General features: G+C 32.3%; 1 protein-coding gene across 6 annotated transcripts in view; it reads right to left on the bottom strand.

The window, feature by feature from the left end:
• The window catches only part of LRRTM4 (leucine rich repeat transmembrane neuronal 4), a 757,200-nt gene extending 736,741 nt beyond the window's left edge, over window positions 1-20,459 (bottom strand). For 2 of the 6 annotated variants that reach the window (XM_045979711.1, XM_045979714.1), the window contains exons 1-2: window positions 19,771-19,961; window positions 16,398-17,944 (exon numbers count right to left, since the gene is read on the bottom strand). In XM_045979711.1, the coding sequence (XP_045835667.1) occupies window positions 16,398-17,944; window positions 19,771-19,774 (1,551 nt within the window). In that variant the 5' untranslated portion in view covers window positions 19,775-19,961. Of the gene's footprint in view, window positions 1-9,671; window positions 11,635-12,421; window positions 13,956-16,348; window positions 17,945-19,770; window positions 19,962-20,206 lie in introns of those variants that run through there. The other 4 variants (XM_045979712.1, XM_045979717.1, XM_045979713.1 and 1 more) reach the window with 4 other exon arrangements.
• Between the last annotated feature and the right edge of the window lie 844 nt (window positions 20,460-21,303).

Below are 21,303 nucleotides of genomic sequence, written 5' to 3'. Positions count from 1 at the left end.
CACTTGTCTACCACTAGAGAATCATTTTAATAAATTAAAACAAAGAGGTAGATTTTTATTTGCTGTCATGGGGAAATTTCCAAGATATATTACATAAAACAAATCCAAAAGCATACAAACAGAACTTCAATCAGTACAGCTAGTATAATATTATTTGAGAAGAAAAATGTATTCATTTATATATGCACAGGAAATATCCAGAATAATACAGAGCAAAGTGTTAACAATGATTTATTTCTAGAATAAGGTTCTGGAAAGCATAAGAGGCAAAAGAAAACAAGGTAGTGGGAAAGAACCACGTTTATATATGTAAATAATAGTTACTTTTATAATTAAATATAGAAACTGGGTGAAAATGATAGCCAAAAACATTTTTAAAATATGAATAATGAAACATAATTTAATCTATTATGTTAATTAAGCAATATAATAAAAGAATTAGGAAAATTAAAAGTTTAATAGAAGAGAATGTGTATTCATATATATTTGTATATATATGGAAACATATGTGAATACATAATCTATGCACATAACATAAATATTTATGCATAAAACAATATATGTATCTGTAACTATTCAATTCTTTATACATTCCATATCTGTGAATAAATGACCAATGAGTTTGGGAAAGTGGGTAACATATTTTATAACAAAAGTTAGCTGAATTAATGATTTGCATGCAAAAAATAAAACCATGAAACAGAGGAAAATAAAAGTGATTATTTCTTTAATATTTTTTGGAGAAAACCTTTGTTAACCATACAAAAAGTCAGAAACAATAAAATAAAATATAGAATTTAAATATGTGAAATTAATTTTCTAATTACACAGTAAAAAAATCCCACCTAAAATAATTAAAAGACAAATGACAAGCTCTGAAAAAACCATCTCTGATGTTTATAGAAGCAAAAGGATTAATCAACTAATTTAAAATCAATCAATAAAATTATGAATTGGCAAAGAACGGGAACATAAAATACAGAAAGTAAAACATACAAAGGCCAAACAAATGTAAGAAATTAAATATATTGTTAGTAAAGTGATGAACATAAAAAAAAAAACTTTGATCTCAATTGGAAAAGATCACTGCCAAAATGTAAAATATCATTATAAATTTTTAATCATTAAGTATATGTAGAAAGACATAGTGTAAGAGTGGCCATCTTAAGTTTCTTTATTCCCAAAATGTCAAAACAACCACTAAAACAAAACCTGTGTACAGTAAAGTCATATACAATATTATCCACTAAAATTATGTTGTAGATGAATAGTTATTAATGTATAGTTATGCTCATAATAAAGTAAAAAATGACAACTTATAAATAATTTGCAAAATTAATTTTGTTTATGTAACAAAAATACAGAAATATGCCAGGAAAATGGTTAAAAAAACTATATTAAGTATTTTTTCCTCATTTTTGCCCTTGTGTTTTGTCATATTGAACATGAATAGTATAATAAAATGGCATATTGATGAAAAAGTCAGTGAGGAAAATGTATATTAAAAAAATGGGCTACTTCAAAATCTATACCCTGAAGTTAATTCATAGTTTTAAACTTAAAATAATGAAATAAGCTTACTAATTTTTCAGACAAAACTTACGAAGAAACTTTTCAAAGAAGAGAATCTAATTATTTTTAAAAGTGAGAAAATAATGAAGAGATGTAAAATTTGGGATGCAATCATTTATTCCTTCAGTAAATATTCTTTCAATAAACATGTAAGACATGAAATGGGGCACTGGAGATATAAAGTCAAACAAAAATAGTCATATATTATCTGCCCTTGAGTAGACTCAATTAGAAGATACTCATCAAGTCATTATTTTAAAAAAAAGTGGTGATGACCAAGAGTAAGTTCTGTGGTTTGACAATACAAGAATTTCAGCAATGGCTTCTTGAGGGGTTGATGAATAGAAATTAACTAGGTGGAGTGAGTAGTACCTAGGTATAGGCTTATACAATCATGTTGCCAAAGGAGAGAGCACTACAAATAAGAGGGGAAAGGAAAGGAGGCTGGAGTAGAGAATGTGAAGGCCTCCTGGGATGGAGACTTAAGAGCAAAGGGAGTGTGATGTGAAAAGAATCTGCAAAGGCAGGGTCAGGTTAGTCATTGTTTTTAAGTCCTGTTACGTGTTTTCATTTTTTTTCTAAGAACAGGACTCCACTAAATTGCTTTAGATTAGGGAGGAAAATGAAGTGATCAGCTTTCATTTCAAAAAATGCACCAGTGTGCGAAGTTGAGAACACATCCTTTGGAACAAGAGATCAGTTAGGGAGACTAAACAAGACAAAAAGGTGGCTCTAGTGAAGACAGAACGGATGGATTCGAGAGATACTTAAAACATATTATCAACCGGACTTCATGACAGATTTTTTATGGAGTGTAAGGATGAGGATGGGGTCAAGTGTGATTCCTTTGATTCTGACTTGCAGAAATATATGGTTTCATTTCACAAGGACCAATGAAAGAAAAAAGCAGGCTTGGAAGAGAAGATCATGGTTTGGTTTGGAAATGGGTTACAGTATCAGATCTTTGAATTCAGATGCCAAATAGAAAATTGTTATGCATATGGGGAACTCAGAGAAGAGGTCAAGCAATTAAAGAATAACTTTACTAGTAGTAAAAAAAAAAAATGGTAAAGTATATGTCTCTCTCATTCAGAAAGAGAAAAAGAGAGTGAAGAAGGGAGAGAGAGAGAGAATGAATGTAGGGGTGTAGAGAAAATGCAAGGATGAGGCCATAAGGAAAACATAATACTTAGTTTACAACATATATGAAAAAGGAATATGATAAAATAGAAAAGGCATGGCCCCTATATAGAATTCCAAGGAGAAGAACATTTAAAAAGAAAGGAATGTCCAAGTGTTGAATGTTATCAAGGTAAAGCAAAGAATAAAAGAGTCATCAAATTTAGTGTTAATGAAGTCAGTGGCAAACTTAGCAAGAGCTATTTTGATGGCTTAGAGCTCTGATGACAGACTGTAGTGGTCTGAAGAACTAAATGACTGATGAGGAAAGGTAGACTTATGTAGAATCTTTCAGAAAGATTTTCCACGAAGGGGAGGAATAAGAAAGGGCAATAATAGAGGAAGATATCCAGTTAGGAGACAATTCTATACAGTTTATTTCGAGGAGTAAGACTCCAACGGCTTTAAAAGCTTATGACAATGATCTAGGTTAGGACTCAGCAAACTATAAAATATAAGAAAACATGTTACCTGTTTTTATAAATAATGTTTTACTGAAATGCAGATGTGACTTTCCTTTACATATTTTCTATGGTTGCTTTCATGCTACAATGGCAGAGTTATGTAGCTGTGAAGGAAAACATATTGTCCATAAAGTCTAAAGTATTTACTATCTGGTCCTTTACACAAATATTTAGCTGACCCTGATCAGAGTAAAGAAATTATGTGGCTTTTTAAGAAAGTAAAAGGTAAGATAAGAATGATAAGGTAAAACTACTTGAACATCAGAGTCCACTGCTGGGGGATTCATTTAGACAAAGGTGATGTTAATACCTTGGGGAAAAGAACACTGATAAAATTTGAAGGTGATTCTCCTCCAATTCTTTTTAAAATATCAGTAAACCCGAAAATCCTTAGTAATTATGAACAAAAAAAAAAACAGAACTAAAATACAAAAAAAAATTAGACTAAAGAAATTTTACATCTGTAAGGAATTCACATTCTTAAGGAAAAAGTGCATCTAATATCTAATGATCTAAGGGTTTTATAATGGATTTCAGGAGTATGGATCAAAGAAACTCACCTGCCTCATATATAGTTTCTAGTATGGTGGTCCACAGAGACTGAAAGAACAAATATATGACCAGAGAAGATGCCTAAGAATAAGTTATTACATAAAATAAAAATTATTATGCATGTTACATTTTCAATAATATTGGCATTTTTCCAGGAAACTGCAATCCAACATTCTGATTTAAGGACAGCAAAAGGCAAACAAATCTGAATAAAATCTATGTTTTTTCAGTATTATATCCCCAAGGGGACAATATAAAGGGAGTTTTCAATGGCTGTTTTATAAATTTCAAGGAAAAGATAATGTCTATATTATTTTAACCATCTCAAAGCTAGAAAAAGAGATTTTACTAAGCATAACTCAACTGGTAGAGAATATTGACCATCCTCCCTTTTTAAGAGAAATGTTAAGCTTGTAAGGAAAATAAAACTAAACTCAATGAGAGCTGATTTAAGAAAGAATATTATGAAATGCTGTAATTCCAGAAATGCAAATAACATTTAAAATTAGGAAATAAAATATGTAATTCATAAAGCCAGTAACTAAAAGCTGGGAGGGAAAGATATGTCTCACAAAAAGGAGAAAAAAATATTCCAAAAGTCATTTAGTGAAACTTAATGTCCATCTGATAAATGAGTATTTTATAAATGAGACTATAAGTATAATGATAAACGTGATAAATAATTATTACCTAAAACAAAATATTGCATATGCTATTATAAACACAAGCATTGAGCCTCCCATTAATATCTATTAATGTAGGTAAACAATACATTTTTGTGTAATAGATAAGTGAATGAATAAATAGAATGATAAAATGGACAAAAACACAAAAGGCAGTCCCATTAAAATGAGGAACAAAAATATTGCTTAAAATCAATGTAATTGTTTGATATTTTAGATTTAGTCAATACAAATAGAAAACTATGCAATATAACTATTAGAAAGTCAACACATTTTGTATTTTACAAAATTATTTTTGAACTAGCAATTTCAAAAAAATTAACTTTGTCTCCTAAAATTAATGGACTTGGTCAAAATGTCAATATTAATTTTATATGTATCTATACACTTATGATCTTATATATGCATTAGAATTTTAAAATAAAGCAAATCAACTCATCTTTATTGGGGATGCAAAAAATAGGTAATGTAAATTGAGCTCTATATTTTTATGTCATCCAGAATATTTCTCTTTGACAGTTATTTCCAAATTGATATGAGATCAATTATTTCCAAACTGATTTATAGATCCACATAATCCCCAGTCATGTGTGCGTGCATATGTGTGAGAATGCATGTGCATGTGTGTACATATTCAGGAAGAACAAGGTTAGAGAGAGAGGGAGGGAGGAAGAGAGACATGCAAAATTTTATTTCAAATAAAAATAGCAAAAAAATAACCAAGACAGTTTTTTAAAATATATATGGAATTTAGTGAAGACTCCTTTATAAAAGTTAAAATATATCTTAAAATCATATTAGCATAAAAATGTGTTCCTTATACAAGAATAGAGAGTGAATCCATGCTAAAAATATAGAAACCACAAAAATGACATGGATATATGAAAATTTTACATTAATATTAGGCAAAACACACTGACAAAATCCTAATTCTTTAGTGAGGAAAATACAAGTTAGGTCTATATTTCACATTATATGCTAAAGGATATTTTGGTATATTAAAGAATTAAATATAAAAATAAACCTATAGAGGAAAGGATCAAAACATAGTGAATGTTTACTTACATAAAGGATGTGAAAGGCCTTTCTAAAAATAAAAGCAATGCAAGAGAACATAATGAAAACTACTGTTGACCTCATGGACTGTTCATATATCATATTTCAAAATTAGAAATCCAACAACACAGAATATTGCACACAAAAAATTCTAAGTTTAAAGATGTAAATATTAAACTCTACAAACTAATGTGTCAACTTGTTTAATGAAAGACAACAAATAATGTTGGTGTATATGTGGTGAAATGTTAAATCTTATACAATGCATGTGTTAATAGAAATAGGTATATATTTTTGAGGGTGTAATGTAGCAATATGGCTTAAGAAGTTTAAAGTTTTCTTTCTTTTGGCTATGCATTTTCTCTTCAAGGATTCTACCTACACTAAGAGGTCACTGTAGAACTATTCCAACAGTGAAATAACTCAGCACAAATGTCCAACAAAAAAGAAGCCTTAAGTAAGAGATGGCACATTTGAGGACTGTAGTTTCAACATACAGAGGTTATTCTATTCATCACAAAATGTGAACCTTAAAGTAACAATATATAAATCTATACATACAGTTTTCAAAGCCAAATTGATTTTATGAACACCCACGATACACTACCTGTGCATATAGTAGAAGTAAAATAGCAGAATTTTAAAAGTATTATCACTGCATAGTAAAAATTTTTGATAATTATTTTGTTTTATTTTTATAAATAACCTCTTGTTTTCAACATTTTCAAAAAAAGCATTCATTTATAATTAGAGAATAATGGAAAATACATAAGATACATTAGGTAAATGCACAAAGCTGTACCTCATATTTCTGAGTAATACTTATCTTTATTATCTATAAAATAGAAATATTCTGTCATTCATAAAATAATGTATTTGCATATGTAGTTAATAATTATGTTCTGATAAATTTTCAGTAAGAAACACAATGAGAAAGAGAAATGGATACTATTGTTTTTATAGGCCAATGATCTTTGTCAATCTTCATGTTTTGGTGGAGAATTGTATACACATTTTCAAGGAAGATGCTATGCCAAAATTAAAGAAGCATAAATTTGGAATATTGATTTAAAGTCAGCTTTTATCATCCAGTCATTTGAGGAAACACAGAGAGCCAAAGAGATTACGATTTGAAAAAGTTTAAAATATTATATTTATAAATAACATTCTTTTACCTTTCAAATCTCAAGATTAGAATCTAAGCAGTGATTCTCAAAAATTAAAAAAAAAAAAGTTAGAGTTAGAGTTCTGTAGACCATATCTCAAGAGTATGAAATAGATTGACTACCTGGCAACTGGGGAAGGGAAAGAGGTTGAGCATAGTAAGTTCAGGGCTAATGACTCTGTGGTCACTCTTTGTTATAGGTCAAAAATCACAGTGGAAATAGCTACCACTGAACTGCCATTTCTACTTCAAGAGGAAAAATGAGATCCCCAATTGGCATGGACCTAGTGTCAGCACTTAATTGCCAAAGACAAGATAGGCATAGATACCATAAGAGACAGTAAAGTCAAAGCAGTAATCAAAATAATTTGACTCAACGGACCCGTAGTGTTGTCTACTTGATCATGGTGTCCCTAGGAAAAAAGTACTTGAGTACTAATTCCTACTTGATCAGTATAAGTAGGTCAGATCTAGGTCAACTGAACAGAAGTATAACCTGAATCATGAGAACAGTGCCATGGCCCCATAATCAATTCCCAGACTTGAGCCAGTCTGCAGATACAGAAACATTTAAATGAAAAGTCAGATCCCCTTGAGGAAAGAAAGACAAAGCTACACTGTCAAAATGTATACTCTAAATCTAAATGTATACTCTCCTAGCCTTTCCCAAAGAGAGAAACAGCTATTTAACAAAGTGGCTATGCATTGGGGAAAGTGGTGTAATCAGTTTTGGGGGCTTACTGGAAATTGACTTGGAAGTGACACTAATTCCTGCAGATTCAAAACATCACTGTGGTCTCAGAGTTAGATTAGGGGCTCATGGTGATTGATGGAGTTTTAGCTCAGATCCGTTTCACAGTGGGTCTAGTGGGTCCAGTGGGTTCATGGCTCCATCCTATCATTACGTCCCTACTTCCAAAATACATAATTGGAATAGACATTTTCAATGACTGGAAGAATCCTCATTTTGGAATAATTCTGCATTTCCGATCACCATGAAAATAACATGCTATTTTCTCCAGAAAAGATAAAATTTTGTCTTTTGTCTGTGGGGCATTTGTTTTTGTTAAGGACATGCACTAATGGTGCCCTCTATTCCACAGCACACAATGGTATCACAGGAAGTATTATTCCATGGGGGAACTTCAAAAGAAATGTATTTCACATTAAAATATATTACAAGTATGGGGACAAAAACAGGAATTATATAATAATCTATTTATGCAAAAATAAGAGCCCATATTATAGTAAACCAAATACATACTTAGATACATCAAATCATTAAATATGTATTTTTGCTAGAGAAATATCAGGTCTTCTTAAAAATACATATTAACTTCTTGTTATGCATACACACTTTGGGGAAAACTAAAGCTGCCTCCACTCGTTAAGAAAATGAACTGAAGGGCAATACTTGATCAGAATGGAAATTTATAAGTTGTTTCTATAACCCATTTCTTCCTTAGAGTTAATACTAATAAAAGAACTGTAAATGGTACCTTCTTTGAAATGTGAATAAAATGTTCAGCCAAGGGAGTATTTCACAATCCTGAGGTATTATTTATATATTAGTGTGTCTGGTACCCAAACTAAATTACAGCTCAGACGAGGGACTGAAAGGTCAGGTTTATTATTCACTTTAGTAAAAATGTAACCACAACACTTGTTTCTACATCAGGGAGTATTATAACCATCATTATAACTAATAATAACAATGAAAATAATACAGCCACATGTATTTTGCATTTTTCAGTAGACAGTAGGGCTTATGGCTAATAATCATTTATATTTACACTGAAGTTTTTTATAGAGGAGTTCAGAGTGGTTTTCAAATAGTAGCTCATTAATCATTTCAACAAGTTAGTTGGAAAGTTATTATCCCAGTTCAATAGATGGAAAAATTATATCACAGAAAGGTCAGATACATATTTACTTGTCCAATATTACAGAAGTAAAGTGAGTCAGTTTCAAATATCTCAGACCTCCTTTTCACCCCTTGATCTAACCACTGGACCAATGCAATTTTGGTCCATACTATGGTTTGACCATCAACCTAAAGTACTTTAAGGCTGACCTCTCTGCTATTACTTTTACAGACCTATAAACACAGAAGAAAATAACAATTTTTCATCTGTGGAGATCATACTAAAAAAGACTCAGACAATTAATTTCTATTTCTATTTCTTTTTAAGTCTTATTAGAAATATTTAACAATGTTGGTGTCAATTTAAAATTGTAAATATAAAAACCTTAATAATGAAATGCATAATAATTAAATTTATGCTGAAAGAAACAGACAGTATTTTCAGGGCTTCGTTTGAACATAAGCACATTTAATAGGAGTTACTTAAAGGAAACAAGGAATCAACTTTTAATAATTCTGACCCTCGCAAATAATTAGATCACTAGGAAAAAAATGAAAGAACCAATGCTTCAGCAAATGTGACCTGAGAGAGGAGGGAGGAATTAAAAACAAGCACAGAATTTAAACTCAGACTGTTTCTTGTTTGCTTTTAAAAATCAGTGAAATTTCAGTGCTTTATCTGATGATACTTAATCTTAAAAGAAGACAGTGAAACAAAATTGTTAACCTTTAAAATGAAAATATACCATGAATATGAATTAAATAAAATAATTTCAGGTATTTTTCCTCTTTGTCTAAATAATTTGCTACTCCAAAATTAACATCTATATAATTTTACACTAACCTTGAAAATGACCCAAAAGTGAAATCAGTTCATAACCCTACACATTCCTATTTGGAAGTAAATATTCGCTTATGGGATCCTTAAAAAGAGTCAGTTTTCTTAAACAAATCCATCTATATTCACTTTAGTTTGTTTGCTTTGAATATTTAAGTATACTGCAAAAAAATTTTTTTTTGTTTTTAGATTCAATGGGATCTGAAGATTTCAACCACTGAAATATTAAGTAAAAATGACAAACATTTACACAGGAAATTTTGTTTTAATATTATAGTTATTTTCTTTAAATTTTTCTTTTAAAATCAATGTGATAAAAATGTGTAATGTAACATTCTTCTATAGAAGAATTTACATTTAAAAAAATAAAAGAAAAAGATGACTCTTCTTGCTAGGTTTACTGATTATATATCTTTACCCTTCTGAGGTCTGAGAATTCAATAAATATTTAATAGAACTTTCCAAGAGCTGGTGATATGGACATCCAAAAATTCAGAAAACAATCATGATAAATGACAGAAGAAACAAAATTATGATGTCTAAATGGTTTTAATGTCTACCCAAAATATTTACTTTTGAGGCAATTCATGTGATTGGACAAGTAGTGTCTATTGAAAAGTATAATTTATATTACTTTAATATCTGTATACAATATACATCTTAGCATTTTAGAAATATTTATGTGGAATATATGGGTCTTTAATTGCACATGGTTGCTTAAATACAATTGTATTTCAAAGTTACTTTTGTATATATTTAAGAAAATCATTTATATATTAAAATATAGAGATCTCATTGGCCTGTACAAAATATGCTAAATACCATAATCTTATTTAGTTATGCATGTGTTTACTACTTATCTGATCAGGCATCAGTTCTTGTTCAACGTGTTCCTTTTAGTCAAACTTAATTTTTGGACAAGATTTCTTTTCTAATTTTATAAAAAATTTTCTTACCATTACTTTAACCATTCGTTAATGCATATCAGTTTTACTGTCCTTTCACTCCCAAACCTTAGGTTTACAAGTATTATAAGATTTGACTTAAAGTCAAACATCTTACTCTTAAAAAATAATTTTCCCACATCTACATTTGCTTAAGCCTTTATTTCTCTTGACAGTGAAAGCATTATTTTTTGAACTATTTTGCAGGAGTATGAATCATAGTGTTTGCATATATTGAGGAGTTTTAAGCATATTAAAGCAGTTCATAAAAAATCTAGTGATTTTGATACCACAGGAAGTAGTGTGATTTTCTCAACTTTCTTTAATTTACAGCTAAATTTTTAATGGCTTATGGAGCACCTAAGACAAACACCATCATAATTTCTCTTTCATTTTAAAAATATTGAGATTTTATTAAATTGACCTGATAAATGATACTTCTTTTGGTACTATAAAAAGCAATTTTAATTTTTAAAACATATTTAACATCATTTTCATGCTTTTCACTGATCCAAAGTCAGACTAATATTTCAAAACTCCCACTGTCTGATGATACACAGGTTGCCAGTGTTTCACTTTGATTTAATGATTCATGAATCTCTAGAGACATGAAAATTCTGATGAGTCACCAAGTCGCCAATGCTAATATTACCAAGCAACTTCCAATGCATAAAGCTATCTATAAATGTAATTCCTGAGACTAGGATGAGTAGATTTTATTGAATACAGAGAAGTCTCAAGAAGAAAAATTCTGAAATTATATGAAGATTACTGGGGTGAGTCAAAGGCTGTACATTCCTAAGACCATAATGTCGTTAGACTTTTCAATTTGGAATCTTAGTAAAATTTTGTCCATGACATGCTAATGTAAACTTATTCTAAAAAAAGTAATTGAAGCCCTTATCATTAGTTTAAAATCTTTCCTAAATTAACTATGTCAGGCTTTCTTGGAAACTGTCACTCTTAACCACTACCATTGCATATTCTAATGAAAGCTCTATTCACAAATAGATTTTAATTGAATCAAATTCAGACAATAGATCTTTTAAAAAAAAAATCAGTCATATTTTAAATGCTCTCAAAGTAACTAGTTACTTGCCAGAATTTAAAAGATACATAAATTTGTGTGTGTGTGCTGGCATATATGCATATGCACACATGCGTGCGTATTATGAAGCTTTCCCTCAAGCATAAAGAAATTATAATGTTCCTCACCTGAACATGCCAATCTTTATTAACTCAAGTTCTTTCTTTCTCACTGACAATGAATATAAATAACTCGGTTTTTCCTCCATATCCCATCTTGTCCTTTTAGTCCTGAAAATGACCACAGAGAGTTTACAAAGTTTACTAGTCTAAGGAATGCTTGGAGTTGGGATATATTGTACTAGTTGCATATACTCATTTTAGTAATGGATCACAGAGAAAGGAAGTGACTATCCCAGAGTCACAACAAAAATGACAATGTGTAGCTTAAATTCTGTTTTTTGAAAAAAAGAAGAACATTAAGACTATCTAAACATGAAATACTAACGATTTTAGAGACGTTTAAACACTTCTAAGAAGTATGTTCCCTGACAAAAAAATTCTGATAATAACAACCCAAGATTCTTTCACGAATACTTCAAATGTCCAAAACAGAAAGGAACTTTAATGGAAATATATTTCTCTCTGTGTGTATATGAACACATACACATACATACATACAAACGCACACATATACACACACATAAATATACGTTATGTGAATATACAGAGTTTCCGTTATAACATTTTGACATAACACAGCAGTAGTAAGCCATCAAAATGAAGTTTATTTTCTATAGTTTTGTATTGGTAAAGTATAAGCTAAACTCAAGGATATTGGGCTTGCTTCCCTTAGAAATCCTCTTTGAACATGTTACACTTTTAGTTCTTGGAAATTCATTTAGTATGCTTTATTTTTTAAGATTTTATTTATTTGACAGGGAGAGACACCATGAGAGAGGGAACACAACAGGAGGAGTGAGAGAGGGAGAAGTAGGCTTCCCACTGAGCAGGGAGCCCTATTGGGGCACAATCCCAGGCATTAACTGAGCTGAAGGCAGACGCTTAATGACTGAGCCACCCAGGCACCCTCATTTATATACTTTAAAAATGCCAATTTCTAAAGTGTAAATAGAAGTTAATAATCCCTCTTAAATCAACAGTTAGGATCTGACATAATACATTCAATAAATATAAAGTGTTAGAAATGGTCTATACCACCTACTGCACAGCAGTGAAAGAAATAACATAAGCCCAATTACAACCATTATATATATATTTTACTTGATTTTGAAGAATTGTTTACTGAAATATCAAATATTTGGAAAATAAATATCTAATATCACCTATACCCCTATTTTCCTAATGGTAGCCCTATTAGCATTATGGGATCACTAAATTTTATATCTCAATTAGTTAACTTTTAAAATCCATTGGATAGAGGATTTCTTTAGAAACCACTTTCATTTATTTATTCATTTTAAGGTTTCACCAGTTCCATTTTTTTTTTAAATTCGCAAGAGAAACAGTTCTCTCCTCTCCTATATTCACAATGACTAATTTTACAAAGGCCCTTGCTATTTTCAGTTGATACAACGTATCCTAGAAAAACAGGTAGTCAAAAATTTGTTCTGTATAAATTTAAAGTAAAATTTTGGTAGGCAGAATAAAGTAACTTCATAATTCTTGTAACACTTTTTAGTGAGATAAAGCTATGCAAAATTTCACAAACTATTTTCAAAAGTATGTATTGCAATTCTCGCTCTCTCTTTTTTTTTTTTTTTTTTTTTTTGCTATTTTCTCTCTTAATAACAATTTACTAAGCTTTAGGCAAAGCTGTATCCTTTTGGCTTTAAGTTCTTTCTGAGCACATATTGAGGATAGACACATTAAATGATTCAGTTCAACCAAGCACACTGCTCCACTCAAGGTATGATGATTGAGATGTATATATCTGTTAGAATTGTGCCATATATATTAATTATTCAGAACTATCTATTCTGTTCTTCTTTTATAGATATAAGAGATTTTTACTGCCTAAGGTATTATAATATTCTCCTTCAAAGTATTAGCATAGAATGTGCATGTGGAATTTTCAAAATTATAACTTATAAAGAACAGAGCCAAAGTTATTCACTTATTGAATGTTTTATTTGTGTGTTAGCTCACAGGCACCATTCTAATTAGGGGTCTTAATATTTTTATTTTCTTCTTAAAAGAAATAGACAAAATGAATATTTTGACTATATTTAGATCATGGTAACTAAATTTAACTGTTGTATAAGTGGAATTTTCAGTTTAATGTAGTTTTTTTCCAAGGCACTATCTTAGAAAATTAGCATTTAGTGCTAAGTTTTCTAGTTAAATATTTATGGCTTTATTGGGTAAAGTTTGGTGTTTTGAATTAAAAAAAAAACCCTACCACACAAAATTATATTTTAAATACATTAACGACTATTTTTCTAAGCTATTGATAAGTGAGGTTTATAAAAACACCAGATTAAAACTCAGCATACCTCTATAGGCTTAAAAAAATCATAATCTTGGACAAATCATTCCTCTCTCTTGGCTTCATTTTGTAGAAAAATTTTCTCAACAGGAGAAGTTTTACTCTGTGGTGACAAAGACATAAGGAGAAGTTATGGTTGTCATCACAGTTTCTAAGAATTTGCTTTTTCTCATTTCTTTGTTCACCCATAACTATAATAGACTGGACATCCTGTCAATAAAGGGGAGCGGTTGCTGCAATGTTCTTACATGTTTGTGTTTCAAAACAAGTTAACATTCATTCAAATCTAGCTTCACTGGACCCCTTGACTTAATGGTCTTAAATGGATAGCCTGTCACTTTTCACTTTTTAGGGCATGGAGAGTTTGATCTACTTTAACAAGGCTGCCATTTCAATTCTCTTCATTACAATATTTAATTAAATTCTTCATTATTTAATATCCTAACACCACATTCAACTCCAACAATGCCACTGCAATTCCATGAATATAAACTCCCCTCCATATAACATATATAGTATCAACATGTGTTTTGAAACACGCTTTTATGGAATAAAACATGCTTTTATTTTGTTCCTAACATGGTAAAGCCTAGGGTATTTGAAAGAATAATCTCTGGAATTGAAGATCTCTATAAGTTTTAGAATCACTATCCTCAAGTCCTGGCTCTTTAAGAATCTTTCTTCTTTCTTAGTGATTATTCTAAATAAAAATCACCTTTCTATTATAAAAGTCAAGAGAAAATGAATGGACCTGGATTTTCTTTTTCTATTATTAGCCTTTAAGAGGATCTCAAAATATAAAGAGAACCTAGAATAAAACAAGATGAACTTGTTTTACTAATATTCATGTATAGTATATAAATATCAACCTGTAATAAATGCATCAAGACTTGTTAAGACTTTCGTATAAAATCTTTTATTCTCTTTAATATTTTAGATCAAATGCTCATACAGGTTTCTTTTAGGGATTTATTATTTGGGATTACTTTTCTTATTTTCAATTATACACAGAAAGGAGAAAATGAACTCTGTAAAGAATAGTTCAGTATTCCAAATTCTACTAGGTTTGAGAATATTTCAAACTCAGTGCCTTGTCTGAAAACATTTTCGTTAGCATCTGCCTTTAGGACTATAGAAAAACTGGGTATATATTATCAAAGAGCAAATTATTTTTTCCAACTACTATAACTAGCAATAAAAGGAAAAATATTCATTCAATACTCATGAAAACTTTCCTTTGAAAAACTAATCCTCTAAAATCATATATTGAGACAACATACTGCCAGAACTTTCTATTACTTTATTCCAGCAGTCCTTATTCCTTGGCAGTCACGTTTTTGTACTTTTTGATCAACTTTACCACACAAAGAACAATTTGCATCCAGTACTACTTATCAACAGGTTGGATATCTGTGGCTATTTTCTACTCCTAAGCATGATACTATAAGTGATCTTTAAAATTAAATAATCAGAAACTGGATCCAAATACATTCTCATGAAAATGAAAATAATGTAACATGGAATGCCTTCATTTCAAGCTAATGTTATAGAAAGGGAAAACATCCAGAACTCAAATCTCTCTCTCTTTATTTATAAATATTTGCATCACTTAGTTTTGGATAAGTTTAACAAGAATACACATTATTTCTTTTGGGGATGACAGCAACATTGACAAACAGTCCCTGTTATGCCTGTCATTATGTTATTGCTAAATCATCCACAATATCATGACCTGATTTTAGTTGCCAGGGACATAGCCAAAACATGGAATTTAAGTAATTATTCTGATTACATACAAATAGCTAGCACTTAAGAAAACCTATGAAAAGTGATCTATGTCCAGTAATTCAAAAAAAAAAAAAAAAAATGGAAGGAAGGAAGAAACCAATGGAAGAAGGAAGGAAAGAAGGAAGAAAGACATCTTTAAAAGCCTAATACAGTTACACAGTAGGCCTCTGACATTCTCTATGCTGGTATAATAACTAAATGGCAAGTAACACAGAAACAGTTATCCTTGTGAGATCCCTGTTGCATGCTTTAATTATAACTAAAAATTTACAACAAAATCAACCCTTGGGTAAATTGCTCTTTGGTTTAAATCTTCATTACCTCCTGGAATTTTGGTAAAATCATTTTGTTTTTAAATTAAGCTGGTCCCTCCTTCTTTACTCCATTACAGAAGTCAAACAACAAGAACCAGACATTAATTTTAGAATGAAAAGAGTTTTGTGTATATGTGTGTTTGTAAGTCCAACCCCTGTATACAAACTGTTAAAAAAACAGATGTTTTAACATAGTGCTTTATTCCAACTTAATCTTATCCTTGAATGGACTTCTTTCAAGTTTCAACCATTTAAAAAAAAAACAAAAAACAGTCAATTTCCTGGTGGTTGTAATTTAATTAAGTAACCTTTCACACTGAGCAAAAACCCAAAAGCAAAAGGGTCATTAATCTTTCTAGTGATTAGAGACACCTCTAGAGCTTCAAACATTTACCTCTCCTTCCCCGAAGTAGAAATGCTTTTAGGAGGATCATGGTTCATACCTCGCATTCCCTGGAGCCAGAGATGGTATATGTGCAGGGCCCAGATCCATTAACGGATATATCCATGGTCTCAGAGTTTGTAGGCTTGTAGTCCACATAATACTCCTGTAAAGGGGAATTCATTTGTCTTTCAGACTCTCTCGTCTTTTTCCGCCGCCTCTTCATAAGAGAGTGTTGCTGAAGTTGTTTCATACTGGCTGGATACCGTTTCCAAGACACATAGATCACCAAGAGGATCATGGCCACTGAGAGGAACAGAGCCACACTCCCTGCAATAATTTTGTGAAATGAAACATGCTCATACTCTTGCTCTGTGCCAGGAATCTGAAACCCTGGGGAAGGGCTTGGTGTTTCAAGGGTGGGCTGGGTAGGGTCAGATTTGGAAAATGTAGGTTTAGGGATAATCAGAGGCTTCTGGGGCGTTTGGGGTACCAGGTGTGACTTTTCTGTGTTGACCACCTGAACTTCAGAGCAGATATTATATGTTTCCACTGCATCACTAACCTTTTCACCCTGGATATGCTTAGGTCCTGCGCATATCATGGTGCTTTCCTTATTTCCTTTGAAATTCTTAAGCCAATAAAACAGAGGACATATGCTCCTACTGCATTCCCACATATTTCCAGACAAAGTGATGGATATTAATGATATCCATGCATTGACAGTTTCCTGTGAGATGTTGGTAAGCTTGTTGGAATCCAAATTCAATTTTTGCAAATTGGGTAGACATTTAAATGTGCCCGGCTCAATTCCTTGGATGTCATTCCCTGATAAATCCAAGTTGTGTAAGGAACTCCAAGTCCATGTCAAGCCTTGGCTAATGGAGCGAATCCTGTTCCACTGTAAGTAAATTGAGCGGAGATTGAAGAGACGTGGAAAATGAGCAAAATTGATCTTGGAAAACTGATTGTGCTCCAAGTGGAGCTCCTTCAACTTCAAGAGGCCAGCAAAAGCATTTCGGGACAAGCTTCGAAGACGGTTGTAACCCAAATCCAGAAAGTCAAGATTTCTACAGTCTTGAAAAACTCTTATCGGCACAGTCTTTAATGAGTTAGATCTCAAGTGCAAAATGATGAGTTTACGAAGACCTTTAAATTGTTCCGATTGCAATGTCTGAAGTTTATTGTAGGAAAGATCCAGATTGCGGAGATTGGGAACTGGGTGAAATGTTTTATTGTGCAGATAGGTAATTTTGTTGGAGCTTAGAATTAATTCTTTCAGTCTACGGATCCCTTGAAATGCATCTTCATCCACTGAGCTAATGTAATTATGGTCAAGATAAAGCCATATAAGCTGGTTAAGGCCGGCAAACTGATTGGATTTGAGTTTCTGAATGCTGTTGAACCTTAATGATAAGCCTTGTGACCCTCCAGAAATGTTCTCAGGGATATCTGTGAAAGCATGAGACTCACAGTATACAATTTTGCCATCACATCTGCAGTTCTTTGGGCAAGCTCTCTGAGCCCCTGTGAGCATAACAAGCAGCAGTGTAGGAAGTAGCACTAGCACCACACGCATGCCTCTCAGCTGTGTAATTAAACGGAAACCTACAATATTAAAAAAGAAGACAAATGCACATTGTAAAGCTATTAATATAAATCACCAGCTTACTGATATCAGGGACATTTCATCTAGTGCAGTAATGGGACAGTTGATATAAGAACAATGTATTTAACATTTGAAGTCTTGTTTTCTTCAGTGTTGCATGTTTGCTACAATGAGGTTTCCTTCATTCTTCCTTGATTTTCAAATCACCACAGTGCCGTGAACTAAAGAAAAGCCTTCCCGAGGTTCATGAGTTCATATGTTCATCAACACTGAAAAGCACACAGCCTGTCTTATCACTTAATGCCAACACTGTCATAACAACAATATTTGGCTAGTCACGCTGTTGAACATCAGTATCAAAAGGGAAGAGTACCAAGTCTTCTGGTAATGGCAAAAAATGTGACTTAGAAAACCCCATACTTGTACATCTTTCCTAGTTTAGCAAACAAGCTTTGATTTGACGAAAGAGCTTCAGTAAGCAAGCTGTCAAGGTAACCCAAGTTTGCCCTGACTGAAACTGTATCCTTATTGCATAATGGAGTAACAATGCATGAGCTCGAAAAAATGGCATTCGACAAGTATGGGCAGCCAATGAAGCAGGGTATGAAGACTAATAACAGTGTATGGTACTCTCAATGTGTTAATGAGCATATATGCTCTCGGCATTCAGGAAGATCTGCCTACTGTGGCTCCCCTGCCCAGGATATACCAGCTCAGAACCCTAGCTACTGATATAACGCAGAACAGTCCAAAGTTAAGATTGTCAAATTCTTCTTAAGTATTTGCATAAAATGCAAAATAACCTTGCAGAGTATTGGTTTTGCTGTTATTTTTAATAGTTGCTTTTGCAAATTTGGGGGATAAACAAGGAGTGAAGCAGTAGATTACTACATCCCCTCCCCTCCATCCGGACATGCCCAAATTTCTCACTGACTTTTTTTTTTTCTCCCCTACCTCTATTAAGTTCAGAAAACCTGCAAAGTTGTAATGTATTGGCACTTGTGCTGCATTTCCAAATCATTGCATGGTAAGGGATTTCTTTCCTCTGTCAATTGTAGATTTATTATTTCTTAGCGGTGGGGGAAAAAAATCCTCTGTGTAGTTTATTTCTCTTAAATATTCACATTTTAACCAAGAGGCAATCAGCCAAACCTCTAATCAAAAAACTCTCCTTCTTTTACTCGACTAGTTTTTTGTTTTGTTTTGTTTTGTTTTTAATTTGAAACCTGATCTTGCTCTCTGTCCTCTTGCCAGCTACAATCTCATTGAAATACATTCCAGCTCTTCCAGACAGGAGAAAGGGGGGAAAAAAGCCAGTCACACTTGAAAAAATAAGACTGGCAAATGACTGCTGGAAATTTGGAACTGTGTTCAAGATATAGCTTTAAAGATAAAACAAACCCTTGTGCGACCTCTGATAAAGTAACGACCCCACCCCTACACACACGCAGTAAAGTGTTAACAATCTTCCTGACAGCGACCAGAAATACAAGCGTGGTTAATATTATCAAGAAATAGAAGCAAACACAATATTTATCTCATGCTCAATTCCCACGCTGTAGAAACACATACAGAAGAGAGAGTCTTAAAGATATTTCTCCAGAGTCTGTTTAACCCGTGTTATGCATTTACGTATTAAAAAAAAAAACTACTAAAAGGAAAGCGATCTAAAAATATAATAGCAACTATACTGAGTCAACTGGCAAACTCAGAGGCTGCTGCTTTTTGCCTGTTTTCCCGTCTTTTATCAGCTAATGCCGCGACTGAGAATGGGAAGCCAAGAGGATCAGCTTTGGTAAGAAGGAAACAACAAAAGTTCACTTACCCATCCTTTGTCATCCAAAAACGGATCCCCCCTCTCTCAGCTTTCTTCTTATTTGGTCTCTCTTGCTGAAACCACCACCACCTTCATGACACAGTGCGGCTGTCATTCACACCATTCTGATCCTGCATGTGAGCTAGTAGCCCCATACAAACTTCCCCGGAGAGGACAGGCAAAAAATATATATACATATATGAAAAAAAAAAAATCAGCATGGGGTGGGATGGTGGGGGGCAGGGAGAAGGAAGCCGTTGGGGGGGGAGGGGGAGGGCCTCTAAGCTCTGAGGACCATTGTGTAATTCACCAGAGACCCATCAGCAGTAATTGGCAATCTGTGCAAAAAAGCTACAGCCCATTTCGAAGGTAACCAACTTCTCTGTAAAAAGAGAGGTAAAAAAAGAAAAAGAAAAAGAAAGAAAAGAAAAAATCTTCAGAATACCTGGCATTCCTTATTGTGCTGGCTTTTGCCATTCCCAGATAAAGCAATTCATCCTCTGGATTTTCAGTTCTTGAAGCAAGTAGGCCTCCTGTGCTGTATGAGACCCCAGTTTAAAAGCTATGCAGGCTAGGTTTATCCATTTAGCTGGTCAGGTTTAAAGTGTTTTGTAGCTGTGCTGAGAGGCAGCCCTTGTCTAATTCAGAAGGCTTTCCAGAGACTGATGATGCTCAGAGCTTGTTGGTGCTAATGCTTGAGTTTGTGATACACTGAGTGCCCTCCGCTGGAGAAAACAGATTGCACATTAAAGACGGGAACAAGTGAGCCTGTCAGTGGTGTGCAGCCTTCCCTCTCTCAGAAAGGGAAATTAAAGGCACAGGATCACTTTTTTTTTTTTCCTCTCCAATAATATATATATATTATGAAAGCCTAATGACAAGGAGTTCCATTCAGTGATATCAAATATTAAGTAAAATACTGACTCTCTAAATATTATCCAATTAGCAGTTTTTAAAAGTTGCCTTGGCTTTTTTTCCCCTGCACATATCACAGACTTATTATCTTTTTTCGACAGAAACAATTTGAGTTTTATTTTTGTTCCTGTCAGTTTATTTGTATTTTGTTAAGCAAACCACATAGAGAAACAATTATACTAAAGGGGAAAATGTAATTAGATCACTTTTGAAGATAGTCATTTTAAAAATTTTAGGTCTAATTTTTAAATTCCCAACTTTGATAATACATTCTGTAATTTTGCACATCTTATTGAACAGTCTAGATCACTACTTTCTAAAAGTGTACATTCTTAGTCTTAAAGTAGTTATCTTTAATACTATATTATTGCCCAAATGCGTGGGTATCTAAAACTAAATGTTACTTCAATAAGAGTATTATTCCAGAGTATAATTGACATCCTTAGTACAGTCACTATATTTTAAAATCATCTACATTAATAATACAAATTTTTCTTATGCAAGTCCAGAAAAACAAAAGCATGTGAGTTCTATATCGCTATTATATTTATCTAAAATTTGCAAAATATCTTCAAAATGATCAAACACCTGAAATATGTATTTTAAAAAGCCTATACCTTCCTTCAA

The sequence above is a fragment of the Meles meles genome, chromosome 15 (genome assembly GCF_922984935.1).
Source record: "Meles meles chromosome 15, mMelMel3.1 paternal haplotype, whole genome shotgun sequence".
Taxonomy (NCBI): Eukaryota; Metazoa; Chordata; class Mammalia; order Carnivora; family Mustelidae; genus Meles; species Meles meles.
Note: the sequence above shows the minus strand (reverse complement) of the source record. Positions and strands in the feature narration are given on the sequence as shown.